Raw genomic sequence first — 24,865 nt, 5'->3', positions numbered from 1 at the left:
AGATATTTGAACTAGTGACCTTTCAGTTACTGGCCCAACACTCTAACCGCTAGCTACCTGCTGCCCCTTTTACAACATCAAACAGCAACTGTTTTATCTGATAACTAATGTATGGTAACTTTTATGTCACACCACCATTATATTATTATTCTGATGATGATCAGATATAATGAACTGTCTGTTCACTCATGCTCGTTCTCTCATGTAAGTTCCTCTAATCAGTTAGTGAACACTTCTCTAAACTAAAGCTGGTAGGATTCCTCTGGTAGTGTTGTCTGTCCTCTGTGACTTTACCACCACTGTTAAATGTGAGATCAACATGTTTAATAAAGGAATATACAACATGGATCACTATCACTACTGCTGCTGCTGTTGTCTTTCATATGGACAATATGGAGGAATACTAGCAACACTGATCTAATGCTGGACTGTACCTCCAGACTAGGAGAACCTGATACACAGAGGAAGGAAAAATGACTCAGATCTGGATTTAAGATACAATTCATATTTGTATTATCTAGAAACAGCTTATATGAAGTGTTTGTTCTACCTGGAAGATGTTAAAGTGTATTAGTGTTGATTATGATTCTGTATGAGTGATCTTCACTGTAACAGCTGCAGCATCACAACACAGAGAGGTTTTTGTACCAGCAGTAATAGTGATTGTATCACTGTGGTGTACTTTTGGTAGCGGCACCAGACTTGATGTTGGAAGTAAGTAAAGAACAAATGATTTATTACAAACTATTTATTCAACTTTTGATGTTGTGTTTCAATTTCTCTATACATTTTGACTTGATATTGAGGATTTTTCAAATTAACTTTTTTAGATTATTTAAACAAAATACACAAGGCCTACACATACTATGGCCAATTTGAATATGAATGTTATTACATCTAATCAAATTTGACCTGCCTTTAAACTATGAAGTGATTAGCCTACATTTTAGATTAGTTGTATGAATAAACATGCTGCACCTACAGTAGTAGGAGATGTACTAGAAAAAGTCAGGTTTGGTCCATGTTAAGGAAATCAACATGAAAAACACTATTTCTAATTGAGTAGAATAATTCATTTCTGAAATGTATTCATACTATCGTAGAGTTAATTATTTGAACCACAGTCTAAAGAAATGAAGAACGCCAAACATGCAGGAGGTTGTTGTACCAGCAGTAATAGGGATTGTATCACTGTGGTACACTTTTGGTAGCGGCACCAGACTAGATGTTGGAAGTAAGTAACACGCTCTTTGATATTTCTTTCTGATTCTTTTTGGGGTATTTTACTCTGTGAAACTTCGTCTATATGAATATATTGCGATTTTTCATATTTTCCTTCCTAAAAAAAATATATTTTTTGTATTACTTTTGACTAAGCCTTCTTTCGAATGAAATGTTATTTAAATAACATGTTCAAATGTAGGTGTTTAGTTAAATGTGTGGTTTGATGGATTGCAGAGGAGAGTTCCAGTATGATAACTATTTAATAATATGGAATATAGTTGTTGCATTGTGTATTACTGTTTGTGTGCCATTCTTTATTTATATTTTTATTATCTTTAACTCAAATATTTTTGGTTAAATGTAGATTTTGAATGAGCCTTCTTTCAAATAAATATTTATTGACTCAAAATGATAAATTGTAGGTTTATTTGAATGTCTGATTTGTAAAATTGCATAATATTACACCTAATTGTGGTATAAAAACTAATAGTATTGTATATAGTATTCATCATTGTTGCGTTGTATTCGTGGTAGACTTCACTGTTAGTGTGAAGACAAAGACAAAGAATATGAGTAGGTTGTTCTGATCAGATCCATTCCTAAACAATATCTGTATAACATGTATAACTGACACCATATGACTAGTAACTCTAGTTATTTAACCACTTTATACTTGTTTGGTTCATAAATCTGCTTTGTATCCTATTACTTTAGTGTTTTCTCCACATCTTTTAAACTATCTAACTTCTACATTCATATTTAGAGGGCATTTCCAATTACCTTTATTTGGTTGTGGACCTTAATGGAGATGATCTCTTAGTGTTGTTGTACTTGATGTAGTTACTTAGTTGATGTGTTCTGTTTGTTTACAGGTAACAGTGCCCCCACCCTCACCGTCCTGCCCCCCTCTAGTGAGGAGCTGTCCAGTACAACAACAGCCACACTGACGTGTCTGGCCAACAAGGGCTTCCCCTCAGACTGGACCTTGAGCTGGAAAGTGGACGGGACCAGCAACAACCAGAAGACCAGTCCCGGGGTCCTGGAGAAGGATGGCCTGTACAGCTGGAGCAGCACCCTGACTCTCACTGGCCAGGAGTGGACCAAGGCAGGAGAGGTGACCTGTGAAGCCCAGCAGAATTCCCAGACTCCAGTCACCAAGACCTTGAGGAGGGCTGACTGTTCTGGGTAGGCCCCCTAGTCACACACCCCTGTGGAGAGAGGCTGCTGGTTCCTCTGCATTGACTCTGTCCTGAGATCAGATGTTCTCTGTCTTTTGATCACTGACTAACAGGGGGCTTTGCTTGAGTTCATGTGTCAATCCTCTCTGTAGACTGAGATTGAATCGGTGTTAGATTTGATGAGCTCTGTTTTGTTACTATTAGATACTGTAGGAATGTTTGCTTTGATGCTTTGATGAATAGATGAAAATAAAGATTTCCCTTTGGAACACATATTTCTGTTGTCTCTTTTAATAATTAGACTGCAGTCTTAATGTTGTTGAATGATATAGACATACAGTAATCAAGCCTGATTCACAGTTTACTAATCACATGCGCCGAATACAACAGACCTTACAGAGAAATGCTTACTTACGAGAGCCCTAACCAACAATACAGCTTAAAAATAATAATTATGAGAATAAGAGATAAAAGTAACAAGTAATTAAAGAGCAGCAATAAAATAACAATAGAGAGACTATATACATGGGGGAACCGATACAGAGTCAATGTGCAGTGGCACCGATTCGTTGAGGTAATATGTACATGTAGGTAGAGTTATTAAAGTGACTATGCATAGACAACAACAGAGAGTAGCGGTGGTGTGAAGAGGGGGAGAGGGGGGGAATGCAAATTGTCTGGGTAGCCATTTGACTAGATGTTCAGGAGTCTTATGGCTTGGGGGTAGAAGCTGTTTAGAAGCCTCTTGGACTTAGACTTGGCGCTCCGGTACTGCTTGCCATGCTGTAGCAGAGAGAACAGTCTATGGCTAGGGTGGTGTTTAGTCCCATGGTCCTTAGCTTATTGATGAGCTTTGAGGGCACTATGGTGTTGAAAGCTGAGCTGTAGTCAATGAATATAATTCTCACATAGGTGTTCCTTCATTCCAGGTGGGAAAGGGCAGTGTGGAGAGCAATAGGGATTGTATCATCTGTGGATCTTTTGGGGCGGTATGCAATATGGAGTGGGTCTAGGGTTGCTGGGATGATGGTGTAGATGTGAGCCATGACCAGCCTTTCAAAGCACTTCATGGCTAAAGACGTGAGTGCTACGGGTTGGTAGGCAGGTTACCTTAGTGTTCTTGGGCACAGGCACTATGGTGGTCTGCTTGAAACATGTTGGTATTACAGACTCAGACAGGGAGAGGTTGAAAGTGTCAGTGAAGAGACTTGCCAGTTGGTCAGTGCATGCTCGCAGTACACGTCCTGGTAATCCGTCTGGCCCTGCGGCCTTAAAAATGTTGACCTGTTTAAAGGTCTGACATCGGCTGCAGAGAGCATGATCACACAGTCTTCCATGACAGTTGGTGCTCTCATGCATGTTTCAATGTTATTTGCCTCGAAGCGAGCATAGAAGTTATTTAGCTCATCTGGTAGGCTCGTGTCACTGTGCAGCTCTCGGCTGTGCTTCTGTTTGTAGTCTGTAATGGTTTGCAAGTCCTGCCACATCCGACTAGCGTGAGAGCCAGTGTAGTACGATTCGATCTTAGTCCTGTATTGACGCTTTGCCTGTTTGATGGTTTGTCGGATGGCATAGCGGGATTTCTTTTAAGCTTCCGGGTTAGAGTCCCGCTCCTTGAAAGCGACAGCTCAAGCCTTTAGCTCAGTGCAGATGCTGCCTGTAATCCATGGCTTCTGGTAGGGGTATGTTTATTTTTATTTTTTTCACCTTTATTTAACCAGGTAGGCTAGCTGAGAACATGTTCTCATTTTCAACTGCGACCTGGCCAAGATAAAGGATAGCAATTTGACATATACAACAACACAGAGTTACACATGGAATAAACAAAACATAGTCAATAATACAGTAGAACAAAAGAAAACAAAAAGTCTATATACAGTGAGTGCAAATGAGGTAAGATAAGGGAGTTAAGGCAATAAATAGGCCATGGTGGTGAAGTAATTACAATATAGCAATTAAAACACTGGAATGGTAGATGTGCAGAAGATGAATGTGCAAGTAGAGATACTGGTGTGCAAAGGACCAAGATAAATAAATAAATACTGTATGGGGATGAGGTGGGTAGATAGAAAAGCTCTTTATAGATGGGCTATGTACAGGTGCAGTGATCTGTGAGCTGCTCTGACAGCTGGTGCTTAAAGCTAGTGAGGGAGATATGAGTCTCCAGCTTCAGAGATTTTTGCAGTTCGTTCCAGTCATTGGCAGCAGAGAACTGGAAGGAAAGACGACCAAAGGAGGAATTGGCTTTGGGGGTGACCAGTGAGATATACCTGCTAGAGCGCTTGCTACGAGTGGTTGATGCTATGGTGACCAGTGAGCTGAGATAAGGTGGGGCTTTACCTAGCAAAGACTTGTAGATAACCTGTAGCCAGTCAGTTTGGTGACGAGTATGGAGCGAGGGCCAACCAACGAGAGCGTACAGGTCGCAATGGTGGGTAGTGTATGGGGCTTTGGTGACAAAACGGATGGCACTGTGATAGACTGCATCCAGTTTGTTGAGTAGAGTGTTGGAGCCAATTTTATAGATGACATCACCGAAGTCGAGGATCGGTAGGATGGTCAATTTTACGAGGGTATGTTTGGCAGCATGAGTGAAGGATGCTTTGTTGTGATATAGGAAGCCAATTCTAGATTTAATTTTGGATTGGAGATGCTCAATGTAAGTCTGGAAGGAGAGTTTACAGTCTAACCAGACACCAGTATGTACGTATGGTCACTGTGGGGATGACGTCATCGATGCACTTATTGATGAAGCCAATGACTGATGCGGTGTACTCCTCAATGCCATTGATGGAATCCCGGAACATATTCCAGTCTGTGCCAGCAAACAGTCCTGTAGCTTAGAATCTAACCACTTTTTTATTGATCATGTCACTGGTGCTTCCTGCTTTAATTTGAGCTCGTAAGCAGGAATCAGGAGGATTTAATTATGGTCAGATTTGCAAAATGGAGGGCAAGGGAGAGCTTTGTATGCGTCTGTGTGTAGTATACAGTGGGGCAAAAAAGTATTTAGTCTGCCACCAATTGTGCAAGTTCTCCCACTTAAAAAGATGAGAGAGGTCTGTAATTTTCATCATAGGTACACTTCAGGTACACTTCATGACACACAGAATGAGGGAAAAAAATCCAAAAAATCACATTGTAGGATTTTTAATGAATTTATTTGCAAATTATGGTGGACAATAAGTATTTCTGGCTCTCACAGACCTGTATCTTCTTCTTTAAGAGGCTCCTCTGTCTTCCACTCGTTACCTGTATTAATGGCACCTGTTTGAACTTGTTATCAGTATAAAAGACACCTGTCCACAACCTCAAACAGTCACACTCCAAACTCCACTATGGCCAAGACCAAAGAGCTGTCAAAGGACACCAGAAACAAAATTGTAGACGTGCACCAGGCTGGGAAGACTGAATCTGCAATAGGTAAGCAGCTTGGTTTGAATAAATCAACTGTGGGAGCAATTATTAGGAAATGGAAGACATACAAGACCACTGATAATCTCCCTCGATCTGGGGCTCCACGCAAGATCTCACCCCGTGGGGTCAAAATGATCACGAGAACGGTGAGCAAAAATCCCAGAACCACACGGGGGGGGACCTAGTGAATGACCTGCAGAGAGCTGGGACCAAAGTAACAAAGCCTACCATCAGTAACACACTACGCCGCCAGGGACTCAAATCCTGCAGTGCCAGACGTGTCCCCCTGCTTAAGCCAGTACATGTCCAGCCCCGTCTGAAGTTTGCTAGAGAGCATTTGGATGATCCAGAAGAAGATTGGGAGAATGTCATATGGTCAGATGAAACCAAAATAGAACTTTTTGGTAAAAACTCAACTCGTCGTGTTTGGAGGACAAAGAATGCAGAGTTGCATCCAAAGAACACCATACCTACTGTGAAGCATGGGGTGGAAACATCATGCTTTGGGGCTGTTTTTCTGCAAAGGGACCAGGACGACTGATCCGTGTAAAGGAAAGAATGACGGGCCATGTATCGTGAGATTTTGAGTGAAAACCTCCTTCCATCAACAAGGGCATTGAAGATGAAACGTGGCTGGGTCTTTCAGCATGACAATGATCCCAAACACACCGCCCGGGCAACGAAGGAGTGGCTTCGTAAGAAGAATTTCAAGGTCCTGGAGTGGCCTAGCCAGTCTCCAGATCTCAACCCCATAGAAAATCTTTGGAGGGAGTTGAAAGTCCGTGTTGCCCAGCAACAGCCCCAAAACATCACTGCTCTAGAGGAGATCTGCATGGAGGAATGGGCCAAAATACCAGCAACAGTGTGTGAAAACCTTGTGAAGACTTACAGAAAACGTTTGACCTCTGTCATTGCAAACAAAGGGTAGATAACAAAGTATTGAGATAAACTTTGGTTATTGAGCAAATACTTATTTTCCACCATAATTTGCAAATAAATTAATAAAAAATCCTACATCGTGATATTCTGGATTTTTTTTCTCATTTTGTCTGTCATAGTTGAAGTGTACCTATGATGAAAATTACAGGGCTCTCTCATCTTTTTAAGTGGGAGAACTTGCACAATTGGTGGCTGACAAAATACTTTTTTTGCCCCACTGTATGTGGTCCAGAGTTCTTTTTCCTCTTGTTGCACATTTAACAGGAGAGGTCTAGACACTACAATGTTATCAGATTAACAGGACAGGTTTAGCCACATGTAGTAGGTGATGGTTAATTTGATTCATATTTTTGGAACATTTTTTGACCATGCTTGATTTATAGACTCATAAAGACACATATCTTGGACTCTCACCGATGTGATCACACCTACATTAAGCAATGTTTGTTTTACAAGATCCACATCATTTCACCGGTATCATATCGTCAAGATAGTCAAAGAGTATTTTCTACCTCCAACCCCCTGGTAACAGAGTGAACATCTGGTGACAGTGCTGCTCTATTCTGGGACAAGCAGAACCACTCAACCCTGTCTATGTAAATCTCAGTTTCACTCCCACAGCGACCAGTCTAGCAGATGAACAGTTTCACTGTCTGAAATACCCTGGACTGGGCCAGATGTGAGGGAGTGACTGGTTTTAACCTCTATGGTGGATTCAGGAAGGGAGACATAACAGATATGCCAACATGTAATTAATAACAGATATAATGGGTTTTCTACTTTATGATGATAGTTTACATGTGTCTCATGTTGAATCCAGCGTCAGGTCTCATTCACAGAGCTAACAGTCCGTGACCTACTTCATGAAAAAAGTGAATATGCTGCTGTTGATGATCACATCCATTGGATTTCCACAGCTGGTTGTAAAGTGTATTTGTGGATTTTTTGAGGGCTTGGGAGCCTGAAGCGATTGTAACTTTCAAGTAATATTAAATTACGTGAATAAAAGGGGCATAAATACAATGCTATTATTGGTTATTGGTTGTTTTTTAGCAAGACAAAACTATAATGAATAATGGAGATTTTTAAAAGTCATATATCATGTAACTTCTGAACATATATCACTTTATCTGTTTATTATTGTTATGGTAATATGCTATGGTAACATATTGATATCCATGGAAACCAGTCAGTTTACACCTTCCAGTGATCATTGGCACGGCCAGCCCGCTCATTAGGCAGGATTAGGTGGCCACCTATGGCGTTAGATTGACGAGGGCGGCATTTTCTGAGCTAAACTGACCAAGACACACATACAGCAACATATAAAACCTCCCATAATTCTGCCTAAAAACAATGATAATTTCTCTCAGCCAGTGGCATATGGGCTTTTTAGGTGAGCGCTGATGCAGCCCTATGATAAGCAGTGCCCACTTTGACAAAGGCAGGGGCGCAAAACATTTTGCTTGTCCATTCCCAGTGCGCCTCTCCAGGGTGCTCTTGGAGAGACACATCGCTGCGGCGTTCCACCAACGTTCCGTCGAAAATAATCATGTAACATAAATCATGTCGGGGATATAGGATATGGTAGAAAGAGTATGTGGATTTTCTGTCACCTACAGGACAGAGATAAAATGTAAAAAAGTGTAATGAGATTGTCACGAACCGGCTCAAAGCCCGTAACAAAGGGAGACAACGTGGAGATAAGGAGTAACAAAATATACATTTATTAACTAAAGCAACTAAGGAAAATATACAATGATGTGTGTAATCAGTAGTGTAAGTGAGTGTTTTGCATGCATGAATGTGATAATGCAGGGTGTTGAAAGGTGCCAAAGCAAACAACAAAAGGCCACCAAGAACCACAACACAATCTACAAATGTGTCTGCATGGAGAGAGTCTACCCCATGAATGGGGAAGTGGTGTATTTATCCTGGGAAACACCTGGGCCCATGTAGCTGACGACCCTCTCAACTCCGCCCACCGGCATCCTAATAAGGAAACAAAAACAAAGACAGAATACGGCAGACAGAGTGGGAGGGTCGTCACATTCCCCCCCATAAAACCGGGGACCAACAAGGACCCCGGAACAACATACCAGCCCCTGCAGTCCCAAATTGACACAGCCTCCTGCGTCCCAAATTGGTGAGGGGTTATGTGTTACACTTACAATTTGCCCCAGCCAACCTCCTCCCCAAACCTCAGCAACCTTCGCACAGGAAGCAACATTTAAGAGGAAAGAAGGAAACAAGACCAGGAGGGAAAAGACAGGACAGAGAGAACATGACAATACAAAACAATGGTCAGTCACGTAAACATTTAGGAACAGGGTGCACGAGAGAGCGCATCAGCAATCACGTTTTCATTCCCCCTGATGTGCCGCACATCGAGATGGAAAGATTGTAAAAATAAACACCATCGCATTATCCTCTGGTGGACACATCATGGACCTCAAAAAAGTGAGGGGGTTATGGTCGGTGTAGACCACAATAGGTACTACCCCCGACCCGACATACACTTCGAAGTGTTGTAGCGCCCAAATGAGTGCTAGCGCTTCCTTTTCAATAACCGAATAATTCAACTGATAATCGTTAAACTTTTTGGAAAAGAAACTAACAGGCCTCTCAACCCCAGACACATCTGCTCGCAGCAAAACTGCACCTACCCCCACATGACTAGCATCCACCTGCAAGGTAAATGACAAATCCATGCGAGGAGCAGCCAGCACCGGAGTTGAGGTAAGCAACCTCTTTGCATCTTCAAAAGCGTGTTGACAACGAGTAGACCAAACGTAAACAGCCTTAGCTTTCAGCATATCCGTCAAGGGAGCGACCACAGTAGAGAAGTTACTACAAAAACTATGGTAATAACCAATCATGCCCAAGAAACGCATCAGTTCCTTTTTAGCAGTTGGTGATGGAAAAGCATCAATAGCCACCACTTTAGCCCGAACAGGACACACTTCACCCTGCCCAACCACTTTTCCAAGGTATGTAACGGTTGCCTGAGAAAACTCACATTTAGCCAGATTGATTGTGAGGCGAGCCGCAGCCAGACGGTCGACCAAGACTTGAATACGGGACAGATGTTCTTCCCAAGTATCTGCATATATCACTACATCGTCCAAATAAACAGCGCACCCGGTCAGACCGGCGACAACCCTGTTCATAAGTCGCTGAAAAGTCGCAGGTGCATTACGCAGACCGAAACTCATAACCGAATACGAGTACAGACCAAAGGGTGTAATAAAGGCAGAGATTTCACGTGCCCTAGTCGTCAGTGGCACCTGCCAATAGCCTTTTAACAGGTCAAATTTGCTCACAAACTTAGCTGCACCGACTTGATCAACACAGTCCTCCATCCGAGGAAGAGGAAATAAATCTGGCTTTGTGACACTGTTTACCTTACGGTAGGTACAAAATCGGTTTGTTCCATTCGGTTTACTGACCAAGATACAGGGAGAAGCCCAACTGGAGAAAGAAGGCTCTGCTATCTTACTCTCCAGCATGTACTTGACCTCAGCATCCAGACAACGTAGTTTCTCTGAAGAAACTCTATAGAACCGCTGACGAATGGGGTCAGCATTTCCAATGTCAATATCATGTTCCATTAAGTTTGTACGTGTAGGTGTATCAGAAAACAAACCTGGAAATCTCTGAATCAGACCAACCATCTCTTTCCGCCCATCAATAGGTAGGTGAGTGAGAAGACTGTCTAAGATATCCAGTGTTTCTGAATTTTTCAATCTACCCTGCAATATACAATCGTCAGGACCAGGAACATCTTTCTCCTCATACACAGATCTAGCACGACAAGAACCCAAGGAAACAACGGTATCAGCCAAAAGAACAGGTTTAGCGTCCTCTGCAGAATCCCACTGTTCAGTCTCAGAGGAACGTGCATAATAGGGTTTTAACAGATTTACATGGCACAGCTGGTGTGCTTTCCTCCGTTCTGGAGTGGCCACTAGATAATTTTGCTCAGTGTACTGGCGCAACACTGTATATGGACCTTGAAACTTGGCTTGAAAAGGAGAACCAACAATTGGCAGCAGAGCAAGAACCTGGTCACCCGGACTAAAGTGACGAGACTCAGCTCGGATATCAAATATGCCCTTCATCCTCTCCTGTGAAGATGATAACTCCTCTTTAGCCATTTCATCAGCGGCATACAGCCGTCGCCGGAAATCACACACATACGATAACAGGGACTGAGGAGGCTCGGGAGACTTCCAGTCATCCTGGAGAACAGACAAAAGTCCACGCACCCTATGTCCAAACACAAGGTCATTTGGACTGAAACCCGTGCTCTCCTGTGAAACCTCCCTAGCGGCTAACAGTAACCAAGGCAACCCCTCCTCCCAATCCTTATCCATCTCAGTACAATAAGCTCTCAACAAAGACTTAAGAGTTTGATGGAAACGTTCCAGTGCTCCTTGACTTTTTTTAAACAAATTGTGTTTAATATGGAGCTGTTGAAGAACCTGACTAAACAGATTAGAGATGAAATTAGATCCTTGATCACTCTGAATGACCTTAGGGATTCCAAACAATGAGAGAAACTGAGTCAAAGCTTTTAACACAGATTTAGTTGTGATAGATCGGAGAGTGACCCACACAGTCAATAATCAAATACTCAAAAGGTTGGCTGAGTACAGGAATAGGAAACAATGGTACCGGTTAATAGCTTGATTAGGCTTACCAGTTAATTGACAGGTGTGACAAGTTTTGATAAAATCAGAAACATCCCTCTTTAATTTAGGCCAAAAGAAATGTCTTAAAATGCGATTGTAGGTTTTCCTCACCCCCATATGTCCAGCAACATCGCTGTGGGAAGTTTCCAACACCAACTCACGAAGCTTAACTGGTACAACAACCTGACTAATTGCCTCCCCCAGAAAACAATTATCATGAGACACCCACTTTCTCATCAGGACATCCTCTTGGAGAAAATCTCCCAACTGTTCTACAGGCACAATTTGGTCACTCAACTCTTCTAACGTGGGGTCATCCCGTTGCGCATTAATTAGATCTGAACGGGTTACAGATAACGGAATAACAGGGAAAACAGTGACATACTTCTTTGTATTATTATCATTAGTCAGCGCAGTGACCAATTCGCCACGGCTCATAGAACGTGTCACTGCACACGCAGAGAACACCTCTGGGAAACTCTGTACACACTCATCAGGAATCCCAACAAATGACGGCTTAGTGGAAACCACTAGAGATGGAAACACGACAGGCCATACACGCTCACCAGCCAAGTTATTCCCAAGGATAACGTTGATACCCTCAATAGGCAACGAAGGACGCACCCCCACAACAACTTCACCCTTCACCAGCCCACAATCCAACATCAGTTTATGCAATGGAACTGACAGAGTGTTCAAACCTATTCCCCTAATTAGAACACTATTCCCCGAATCAGTCTTAGCAGAAAAGGGTAACACAGATTCCAACACAAATGATTCAGAGGCACCCGTGTCTCTCAGGATCTTTACTGGCACTAGGTCTTTACTTCCTAACATAGACACAAAACCTTCCGTAATGAAAGGTAAATAGTCTGGATCAATATGGACTTTCACATTCTCCTGGGCCTGAGGAAATGAGTCATGAGTGAACTGATGTGGAACAGGTGCAGCTAACGCGGTAGGCTTGGATTTAGCGTAAGCACCCTTTGACCTGAGAGGTGGACATTCGTTTTTCCAATGACCTGAACCTTGACAGTAGTGACACTCCTGCCCAAAGTCAGCTTTACCATGGGAGTCAGGCTCAACCCTAGTTGAATAGAACTCTGCCCGTGAACCAAAGTATCTCGGTGAGCGAAGCCCAAATCTATCCGAACGCCCCCACTCTTTCCGAATACGGTGCTCTGCAAAGACACTTTTGTGAGTCAACACATACTCGTCCGCCAAAACCGCAGCTTCAGCGACATTCTTTACTTTCTGTTCGTTAATATACGTGGCAATACGATCAGGAATTGTGTCCTTAACCTTTCTGATCTCCCCATCCCGGATCCGGGATCGTGAATACAGACTCAAGCTCATTACCATAACGCAACGTTAACTATTCATGAAAATCGCAAGTGAAATGAAATAAATATGCCATCTCTCAAGCTTAGCCTTTTGTAAACACTGTCATCTCAGATTTTCAAAATATGCTTCTCAACCATAGGAAAACAATCATTTGTGTAAAAGTAGCTAGCTAGCGTAGCATTTAGCGTTAGCATTAGCATCCAGCACGCAACATTTCAACAAAAACATAAAAGCCTTCAAATAAAATAATTTACCTTTGAAGAACTTCGGATGTTTTCAATGAGGAGACTCAGTTAGATAGCAAATGCTCAGTTTTTCCAAAAAGATTCTTTGTGTATTAGAAATAGCTCCGTTTTGTACATCACATTTGGCTACCAAAAAAAAACGAAAATTCAGTCCTCAAAACGTGAATTTTTTTCCAAATTAACTCCATAATATCGACTGAAAACATGGCAAACGTTGTTTAGAATCAATCCTCAATGTGTTTTTCACATATCTCTTCGATGATATATCGTTCGTGGAAGCATGGTTTCTCCTCTCAATCAAATGGAAAAATACTTGCACCTGGCTTTGCGCACCAGTTTCGACGCAGGACACCAGGCGGACACTTGGAAAATGTAGTCTCTTATGGTCAATCTTCCAATGATATGCCTACAAATACGTCACAATGCTGCCGACATCTTGGGGAAACGGCAGAAGGTCTAAGCTTATTCCTGTCGCATTCACAGCCATATAAGGAGACATTAGAAAACAGAGCTTCAGAAATTCTGCTCATTTCCTGTTTGACGTTTCATCTTGGTTTCGCCTGTAGAATGAGTTCTGGGGCACTCACAGACAAAAAAAAAAAAAAAAAGTGTTTTCTTTCCAAAACTGTCAATATATGTATAGTCGAGCATCTTTTCGTGACAAAATATCGCTCTTAAAACAGGAACGTTTTTTATCCAAAAATGAAATAGCGCCCCTAGAGATGCAACAGGTTATTAAATTGCTCTAACATAATCAGATCACACAGCCCTTGGAAAGTCACAACTGCAGAGGCGGAACACCAGCGATTAAACTGTAAAGATAATTGTCACGCAAACTCAACATGAGTCTGCTTATCATCCCTTTTTAAAGTTCTAAATCATTGGCGGTAAGCCTCAGGGACCAATTTATGAATCTGTAACACAGCTGTTTTAACTTTAGCATAATTGGCACTGTCGTGTACACTAAGAGCTGAATTTGCTTCCTGCGCTTTACCAGTCAGCACACACTGCAACATTAAAGTACGGTCAGAATCAGGCCAACTCCTAGCGTCAGCAACGCGCTCAAACAACGAAAATAATGTCTCAGGATCCCTTTTATTAAACTGAGGCAATAACCGTAAGTTCCCAACAATATCAAATGTCTCTGGGGCACAACCAAAAGAGGAACTACCCCTAGGTAAATCTGGATCACCTTCCCAAAACAAACTCTCCCCTGAGATCTTTCCTTCCCTAACCAACTCTATACGTTCTTGTTGCAACTTGATTTTAGCACGCTCCATATCTTGTTTAAATGCCAATTCCTTTTCATACTTTACACGATCATGCTCTAGCTTCTCACGATCATGCTCTAGCTTCTCACGATCATGCTCTAGCTGTAACAAAAGCAGTTCTTTCTGCTGTTCAAAAAGAAGGCTACTTGGACTAACCGATGGAATGGCCATTGTAACATTATGGGGAGAAGACAAATTCTCAGCAGAGGCTGGCCTAGTGGTAACTTCAAGAATACCACTCTCCATCAGATTGGCCTTCAATATCAACCTAATAGAATTCTTTAGACGTTTATCACTAATCTCAACGTTGTAGTGTTCAGCGACCTTCAACAGCTGTTCTTTAGTACCTAAATCTAACAATTCCTCCGATGGAAAGCGAATTAATTCATCTATATAAGATGCCATAGTTACAAAAAAAAAAAAAATCTTGCTCTTCCCCTCTGCTGAGCACACCAGACCACAACCGGAGAATTGACAATCACCCTGAGCACCACAGAAGAGAGATGAGATACGGAGCTTCCCCAAAACCTACAATAACTCAACCCTAGTCTTCGTGCAGATTTGCGGTGGGAATTTACACACTGTAGCCCGCTGGCAAGGAAAAACTCCCCAGCATGCTGGTAAATTCCACCAAGCCATGGATGTGCCCCCGAGACAACTGCTCAGTCCACAGACACCACACAAAAATAACAAACATTAACCATGCCCAACATATTCCAAAAAAAATTAAACATGTCGCTAAGCCTATCAGGGGAAAAAGGCTATAGCTCCAGGTAGCAAGTTCCACTACCCTACCCAAATCTCCCACTGAGGTACACAGCCGATTACTCACCTCAGACTGATGTCCCAACAGAAAGTAGAACAAACATTTCCAGGCTAGGCAGGGCCTGGAAACTAACCATTATACTCTCTCCAACGCAGCACACAACCCAAACAACAAAGGCAACCAATACTGGGCCTATTAAACTCAAACACAATATGCAAACCAAACACGTACCTCCACGATCTCCCAAACCAATAGTTCAAAGATCCCGGATGAGCCCCCACTTGTCACGAACCGGCTCAAAGCCCGTAACAAAGGGAGACAACGTGGAGATAAGGAGTAACAAAATATATATTTATTGACTAAAGCAACTAAGGAAAATATACAATGATGTGTGTAATCAGTAGTGTAAGTGAGTGTTTTGCATGCATGAATGTGATAATGCAGGGTGTTGAAAGGTGCCAAAGCAAACAACAAAAGGCCACCAAGAACCACAACACAATCTACAAATGTGTCTGCATGGAGAGAGTCTACCCCATGAATGGGGAAGTGGTGTATTTATCCTGGGAAACACCTGGGCCCAGGTGTTTCCCATGTAGCTGACGACCCTCTCAACTCCGCCCACCGGCATCCTAATAAGGAAACAAAAACAAAGACAGAATACGGCAGACAGAGTGGGAGGGTCGTCACAAGATGGACACTTACATTATGCAGGTTTCTCTGATCAATTCCTCTATTTATTTCACCTTTATTTAACCAGGTAGGCCAGTTGAGAACAAGTTCTCATTTACAACTGCGACCTGGCCAAGATGAAGCAAAGCAGTGCGACAAAAACAACAACACAGACTTACACATAAACAATCGTACAGTAAATAACACAAAAGAAAAGGAAAATTGAAAAAGCTATGTACAGTCTGTGCAAATGCAGAAGAGTAGGGAGGTAAGCAATAAATAGGCCCGAGAGGCAAAAATAATTACAATTTAGCATTAATACTGGAGAGATACTGTAGATGTGCAGATGATGATGTGCAAGAATAGATACTGGGGTGCAAAAGAGCAAGAGGGTAAGTAATAAAATGGGGATGAGGTAGTTGGATGGGCTATTTACAGATGGGCTATGTACAGGTGCAGTGATCTGTGAGCTGCTCTGACAGCTGGTGCTTAAAGTTAGAGAGGGAGATATAAGATTCCATCTACAGATATTTTTTCAATTCGCTCCAGTCATTGGCAGCAGAGAACTGGAAGGAAAGGCGACTTTGGGGATGACCAGTGAGATATACTTGTTGGAGTGCGTGCTACGGGTGGGTGTTGTTATGGTGACCAGTGAGCTGAGATAAGGCAGAGCTTTACCTAGCTAAGACTTGTAGATGACCTGGAGCCAGTGGGTCTGGCGACAAATATGTAGCGAGGGCCAGCCGACGAGAGCATTCAGGTCGCGGTTATGGGTGGTATATGGGGCTTTGGTGACATAATGGATGACACTGTGAAAGACTGCATCCAGTTTTCTGAGTAGTGTTGGAAGCTATTTTGTAAATGACATTGCTGAAGCTGAGGATCGGTAGGATAGTCAGTACGGCAGTGTGCGTGAAGGAGGCTTTGTTGTGAAATAGGAAGCCGATTCTGGATTTAATTTTGGATTGGAAATGTTTAATATGAGTCTGGAAGGAGAGTTTACAGTCCAGCCTTGCACCTAGGTATTTGTAGTTGTCCACATATTCTAATTCAGAACTGTCCAGAGTAGTGATGCTAGTCGCACGGGCGGGTGTGGGCAGCAATGGGTTGAAGAGCACACATTTAGTTTTATGAGCTTTTAAGAGCAGTTGGAGGCCACGGAAGGAGTGTTGTATGGAATTGAAGCTTGTTTGGAGGTTTGTTCACACAGTGTCCAAATAAGGGCCAGATGTATACAGAATGGTGTCATCTGGATCAAGGAATAACCCGCAGCAAGAGCGACATCTTTGATATATACAGAGAAAAGAGTCGGCCCGAGAATTTAACCCTGTAGCACCCCCATAGAGACTGCCAGAGGTCCGGACAACAGGTCTTCCGATTTGACACACTGAACTCTATCTGAGAAGTAGTTGGTGAACCAGGAGAGGCAGTCATTTGAGAAACCAAGGCTGTTGAGTCTGCCAATAAGAATATTTTAATGTATTGACAGAGTCGAAAGCCTTGGCCAGGTCGATGAAGACGGCTGCACAGTACTGTCTTCTATCGATGGCGGTTATGATATCGTTTAGTACCTTGAGCGTGGCTGAGGTGCACCCATGACCAGCTCGGAAACCGGATTGCACAGCGGAGAAGGTACGGTGGGATTCGAAATGGTCAGTGATCTGTTTGTTAACTTGGCATTCAAAGACTTAAATGCTGCTGACTGACTTCATTTAAAAATATATAAATATATATATTTTTAAATGTACTATGTAGGCAAGTCAGTTAAGAACAAATAATTTTTTACTATGACTCCCAATCACTGCTGTTTGTGATTCAGCCCGGGATCAAACCAGCATCTGTAGTGACGCCTCTAGCATTGAGATGCAGTGCCTTAGACTGCTGCGCCACTCGGTAGCCCAACTTATCTAAAAGGGAGATCTCCAGAGCTGGCTGCTCTCTGGAACTACCATAGTGGTGTCTGACTGAGGGAGGTTTTTGTACGACTCTGTATCACTGTGTGAACACCCAGAAACTGTTGGAGTAGTGTGCACTCTGACAGTAGTAATCTCCTGCATCTTCAGCCTGGACTCCACTGATGGTCAGAGTGAAGTCACTCCCAGATCCACTGCCACTGAATCTAGATGGAGTCCCAGACTGAAGTGTTGTAGCATGGTAAATAAGGAGTTTAGGAGCTCCTCCAGGTTTCTGTTGGTACCAGGCTATGTGATTATTAGAATACACATCACTGCTGATTTTACTTTTCAGAAAGATGTTCTGTCCTGGGAGAGCAGCTTTTACTGTAGGAGTCTGAGTCACAACGTACTGTCCTCTGGATTCTGAAAAATATAATAAAAACATTTATATGAATGAAATATTACATATAGTAATCAAACCTTTTGAACAACATTGATATACATGTCGATAGTGTAGATTTAATTCAAAAAAATTGTAACCTTGGAAGCAGAAAACAAGTGTCCAGATGAATATGGTGATAAAAGTCATGGTTGTTGTGGGTTCTGTTGTCATGAAGGACAGATCTCAGTCATGAAGTGTCTCTTAAACTCACAGGGCTATAAACACTCCAGGTTCTTCTTCTTCTCATAATTATTATTTTTTCAGACTACAACCCCCCCAAAAAGTTGTATTACTGCACTTCATTTATGCCGAGAAAAGGGAGAGGGGTGAAAATGTTCCTAAAAAAAATTCAAGAAATATTTATGTACTCCATAGGTCAAAGTCACCTGTCTAATCAGGTCCCGACACAGTCTCAGGGGGCTGGCAGGGAGAAACATCTTCAGACAGTAGTCCCTGCAATGCTTCGGCTTATATTCCTGAAGACCCAAAAACCTTTCAGCTGCAGATACAATTATGTCCAGTTTCTTGGATTTCTTGTTCGTTTGGGCAGTACAATTTATCACCTGCACAATAAATGCCTCAAAATCCACCTTCTCAGGATCAGTGTATCAGGATCCTTCAATGACATTCTCAGGCTCTGGGGCATCCACTGCCATAGGTTCCTCAGCTCAACTCCTACAACTATTTCCATCACCTCTGTGTAAGAGACCTGTTGAAGAGGTTTGTGTGAGCAGCAGCATTATAAATTAGTGTCTGGCTAAATTAGAGTCTTGCAAGGTGCTGGAAGGTTCTAGCAGGATAGATGTTTTTTTAGGGGCTTATAACTTTGTTACACCATCTCAATAAACATGGATGAATCTTTGCTTGAAATTAACTTCCTGACAGAGGGATCTTAAAGAGACTGGGGATTTTGTTCTGAAATGATGTGAGACACTTGTTGTTGCACAGAGTCCATTCAACGTATTATGTGACATGTAAAGGCAATGTTTACATATGAACTACAGCAACATAGGAGGAATACTAATGCAATCTGGACATATGGGTGTTATCACTTAAGGAATGATTTAACATGAAGGTGGATAAGTTGACATTACTGTCAGCATCACTGATATATTTATCTCAGTGTATTTCAGTTCAGTCAGAGTTCCATGTGACTGTGTCTTCCCCTCAGCACCTACAGTCACACTCAACTAGTGCAGTTACTGTGAGATCTGAGAGAGGTTTTTGTACGACTCTACATCACTGTGTGAACACCCAGACACTGTTGGAGTAGTGTGCACTCTGACAGTAGTAATCTCCTGCATCTTCAGCCTGGACTCCACTGATGGTCAGAGTGAAGTCACTCCCAGATCCACTGCCACTGAATCTAGACGGAGTCCCAGACTGAAGTGTTGTAGCATGGTAAATAAGGAGTTTAGGAGCTCCTCCAGGTTTCTGTTGCCAGCAGGCTAGATAGTTATTAGAATACACATTACTGCTGATTTTACAGTTCAGAGAGATTTGCTGTCCTGGGAGAGCAGCTTCCACTGAAGGAGTTTGAGTCACAACGTACTGTCCTCTGGATTCTGAAAAATATAATTAAAACATCTATATGAATGAAGTATTACATTTAATAATCAATCATTTTGAAAGAATTAGTAACATTGATATACATGTCGATAGTGTAAATTTAAATCATTCAAAAAATTGTAACCTTGGAAGCAGAAAACAAGTGTCCAGATGAATACGGTGATAAAAGTCATGGTTGTTGTGGGTTCTGTTGTCATGAAGAACAGCTCTCAGTCATGAAGTGTTAAACTCACAGGGATATAAACACTCCCAGAGCACTGAAGCATGTGCTGTCTATGCAAAGTGTCCTTACTATTCAAACATACTTTTTGGTGCCACAGGGATAATGTAGTTGACGGGATCTGTGTGAACAGCAGCATTTTAATGGTTGAGGCTGATTGTCCAGCCAGTCATGGCCTTGAATGGTAAACAAGCCTCATCTGGGCTCAATCAAAGGCTGGGAATGTTCTGGAAGATTCTAGCCAGGCGTAGCAGGAGAGAGGTTATAACTTGACAGAACCTTAGATCGTTTAAGTGGGTTTATAATCCTGTTATAATATCTCAAATCAAAGTGTCTAATATGTAATAATAAACTGGGTGTTTCGAGCCCTGAACGATGACTGGCTGACAGCCGTGGTCTATGAAACCGTGTACCATGGGTATGAAAACAACTTTTATTTATACTGCTCTAATTATGTTGGTAACCAGTTTATAATATAAATAAAGAACCTTGGGTGTTTGTGATATATGGCCAATATACCTGTCTAAGGGCTGTGTCCAGACACACCGTGTTGCGTTGTGCTTAAGAACAGCCTTTGGCCACGGTATATTGGCCATATATAACACCTCCTCTGGCTTTTTCACTGAAATACTCTTCCTGGACAGTCAGATGTTATTAATAAATGTTGTGTGATGTAGAAACCTGATAGCTATGTAATCACTGACATGGTTTCTGATATAAGTGCTGAATGAGGACTGATGCAATGATTATAGACATCTACAAATGGAGCATATTGTTATTACTGTGTTATTAGACCAGATAGTAGCTGCTTTATGTCTCCCTCCAGTGGTCAGGCTCAGTAACTGCAGTCTGTGATGCAGCTGACTGACTGATCTAAAAGGGAGATCTCCAGAGCTCTGATGTCTCCAGTCTCCTGCATCACCTGCTGCTCTCTGGAACTACCACAGTAGTGTGAGGGAGGATGTATGGGTAATGTTTAGTGGCTTTATTGTATCTGTTTGAATCATGTTGATTGAATTCTAGCTTTTCAAAACACAAGTCATCTTTAGGGGTTTTGATAATTGCACAATATCTCCATTCAGATTGGTTGATGGTTACTTAACAGAGTCAACATGTAGTTAATGTTCAGGAGAAACATTTAGTGATCAGTTATGATGTAAGGTCTTCTAGACATAGCTTTGGTTTGACTCTATTGTTGTTCAGGTCTACTACACAAGTCATTGTACTGGATCATCTCCTCCCCTCAGCACCTGCAGTAGGTCCCAGCTGTATCAGTACAGTCACTGTACAGTCTGACTGAGGGAGGTTTTTGTACGGCTCTGTATCACTGTGTGAACACCCAGACACTGTTGGGAAGGTGGAAACTCTGACAGTAGTAATCTCCTGCATCTTCAGCCTGGACTCCACTGATGGTCAGAGTGAAGTCACTCCCAGATCCACTGCCACTGAATCTAGATGGAGTCCCAGACTGAAGTGTTGTAGCACGGTAAATAAGGAGTTTAGGAGCTCCTCCAGGTTTCTGTTGGTACCAGGCTAGGTAGTTATTAGAATACACATTACTGCTGGTTTTACAGTTCAGAGAGACTGTCTGTTCTGGGAGAACAGCTTTCACTACCGGAGTCTGTGTCACAACGTACTGTCCTCTGGATTCTGAAAAATATAGTAAAAACATTTGTATGAATTAAATATTACATATAGTAATGAATAGTTCTGAATAGAAATATTAACATTGATACATGTAAACACTGTAGATTTAATTCATTTTCAACAATACATTCTCAAAATTGTAACCTTGTATGTAGAAAACAAATGTCCAGATGAATATGGTGATAAAAGTCATGGTTGTTGTGGGTTCTGTTGTCATGAAGAACAGATCTCAGTCATGAAGTGTTAAACTCACAGGGATATAAATACTCTTAGAGCAGTGGAGCAGATGCATTATGCAAATTAATGTTTCAAATCTATTTCAGGTTTCAAGTAGTATCCCATCAGAATACATTTTGAGATTTATTTTATAATAATTAGGTGGGTAATTAAATGTGTCTTATTTCACACAGTTTTATGCCCAAGTGTGAATTGGAATTATTTATTTTTGCATATCCCAACTCCCCCTGAGACAACCTCGGAGAGTGGGGTCAAGGCCAGGGTCTGCCGTTGCCAACGGCGACCCTGGAGCAATTAGGGTTAAGTGCTTTGCTCAAGGTCACATCAGCATATTTTTCACCTTGTCGACCCAGATATTTGAACTAGTGACCTTTCAGTTACTGGCCCAACACTCTAACCGCTAGCTACCTGCTGCCCCTTTTACAACATCAAACAGCAACTGTTTTATCTGATAACTAATGTATGGTAACTTTTATGTCACACCACCATTATATTATTATTCTGATGATGATCAGATATAATGAACTGTCTGTTCACTCATGCTCGTTCTCTCATGTAAGTTCCTCTAATCAGTTAGTGAACACTTCTCTAAACTAAAGCTGGTGGGATTCCTCTGGTAGTGTTGTCTGTCCTCTGTGACTTTACCACCACTGTTAAATGTGAGATCAACATGTTTAATAAAGGAATATACAACATGGATCACTATCACTACTGCTGCTGCTGTTGTCTTTCATATGGACAATATGGAGGAATACTAGCAACACTGATCTAATGCTGGACTGTACCTCCAGACTAGAAGAACACCTGATACACAGAGGAAGGAAAAATGACTCATATCTGGATTTAAGATACAATTCATATTTGTATTATCTAGAAACAGCTAATATGAAGTGTTTGTTCTACCTGGAAGATGTTAAAGTGTATCTGTGTTGATATGATTCTGTATGAGTGATCTTCACTGTAACAGCTGCAGCATCACAAGTAAGTAAACACAAAATTAACTGTTTTATACAGTTAATATGTCGCGTTTCAATTTCTCTATACATTTAGCTTCGATATTGAGGATTTTGTAACTCACTTTATCTCCATGATTTTGGGGGAAATATTCAAGGCCATTTTTTTCAAGGCCATTTTATTACATTTAATCAATTTTGACCTGAATTTAAACAATGAGTGATTACTCTACATTTTAGATTCTAGTGTATGAATAAACATACTACACCATAGTAGAGTTCTACCATAGTAGAGTTCTACCACAGTAGAGTTAGATATTTGAACCACAGTCTAAAGAAATTCAGCTTCCCCAATGGTCAGGAGGTTTTTGTACCAGCAGTAATAGTGACTTGACCAGACTTGATGTTGGACGTAAGTAACAAGCTCTTTTGATAAGTCTTTCAGACTACATTTTGGGATATTTACTTTCCTAAACTCTGTCTCTATTGACATATTTACATTTGAGATATTTTAGATGCTTTTCAAATTACTTTTGACTGAGCCTTTCTTTCAAATAATATTCTATATCATCGACATGCTAAATTGTAGGTTTATTTGTCTTTCTGATTTGTAAGATTGTGGACTAGAACTCCTAATTCTGGTATTATAACTAATATATAGTATAGGATAAAGTAGGCATCACTGTTGCATTGTGTTCATGGTAGACTTCACTGTTAGTGTGAAGACAAAGGATCTCAGTTATGGTTGTAACTAACTTCATAATCCAACATGTTTGATATGTGATGTAAATACTATGAATATGAGTCAGATCCATTCCTAAACAATATCTGTATAACATGTATAACTGACACCATATGACTAGTAACTCTAGTTATTTAACCACTTTATACTTGTTTGGTTCATAAATCTGCTTTGTATCCTATTACTTCAGTGTTTTCTCCACATCTTTTAAACTATCTAACTTCTACATTCATATTTAGAGGGCATTTCCAATTCACTTTATTTGGTTGTGGACCTTAATGGAGATAATCTCTTAGTGTTGCTGTACTTGTTGTAATTACTTAGTTGATGTGTTCTGTTTGTTCCAGGTAACAGTGCCCCCACCCTCACCGTCCTGCCCCCCTCTAGTGAGGAGCTGTCCAGTACAACAACAGCCACACTGACGTGTCTGGCCAACAAGGGCTTCCCCTCAGACTGGACCATAAGATGGAAAGTGGACGGGACCAGCCAGAAGCAGGAGACCAGTTCTAGGGTCCTGGAGAAGGATGGCCTGTACAGCTGGAGCAGCACCCTGACTCTCACTGGCCTGGAGTGGACCAAGGCAGGAGAGGTGACCTGTGAAGCCCAGCAGAAATCCCAGACTTCAGTCACCAAGACCCTGAGGAGGGCTGACTGTTCTGGGTAGAAGCCCTCAGTCACACACCCCTGTGGAGGGAGGCTGCTGGTTCCTCTGCTTTGACTCTGTTCTGAGATCAGATGTTCTCTGTCTTATTGATCACTGACATGTAGACTAACAGGGGGCTTTGCTTGAGTTCATGTGTCAATCCTCTCTGTAGACTGATGTTGTATCAGTGTTAGATGTGATGTGTTCTGTTATATAACTATTAGAATCTGTAGGAATGTTTGCTTTGATGCTTTGATGAATAGATGAAAATAAAGACTTATCTTAGAAACAAATATGTTTTTGTCTCTTTCAATAATTTTACTTTAGTCTTAAATGTTGAATGACATAGAACATTTTTCATAAAGTAGGACTCACAGTTTCTATGAAAACTATCTGACCTAAACCTTATTGCTTAGTTATTTATGTTCTAACCACAACGTCATTAACAGGTAGTTCATACTAACAAAGGATACTACTATTTTCACAGATTAACAGGAGAGGTTTAGCCATTTGTAGTACAGTAGGTACTCTTTATTCATATTTCTCAGAAGTTTTTGACCTGCTTGGCTCCTAGATTTATAAATGAACATTTGATCGATATCTCACACCTGCATTTAGCTACATTTATTTAAAAAGTTGTCCACATAATATTATCAGTATCACATCTGCAAGATAGTCATAGAGTCTTCTCTACCTCTAACACCCTGGTAACAGAGTGAACATCTGGTGACATTAGAGCTCTATTCTGGGACATGCAGGACCACCCAGCT

The 24,865-nt window shown here is 41.5% G+C and overlaps 2 gene segments (V, D, J or C); both read left to right on the top strand.

The window, feature by feature from the left end:
* Positions 1–818: 818 nt before the first annotated feature.
* On the top strand, positions 819–2,677 carry LOC110499925. The segment is given in 2 exon segments: positions 819–1,234; positions 2,097–2,677. Coding segments are annotated over 2 exon segments (402 nt in total).
* Positions 2,678–22,116: 19,439 nt separating this feature from the next.
* Positions 22,117–24,388, top strand: LOC110499921. The segment is given in 2 exon segments: positions 22,117–22,738; positions 23,800–24,388. Coding segments are annotated over 2 exon segments (354 nt in total).
* Positions 24,389–24,865: the final 477 nt, after the last annotated feature.

The sequence above is a fragment of the Oncorhynchus mykiss genome, chromosome 21 (genome assembly GCF_013265735.2).
Source record: "Oncorhynchus mykiss isolate Arlee chromosome 21, USDA_OmykA_1.1, whole genome shotgun sequence".
Classification (NCBI taxonomy): Eukaryota; Metazoa; Chordata; class Actinopteri; order Salmoniformes; family Salmonidae; genus Oncorhynchus; species Oncorhynchus mykiss.
The sequence above is the reverse complement of the archived record's forward strand: the minus strand, read 5'-3'. Positions and strand labels throughout refer to the sequence as shown.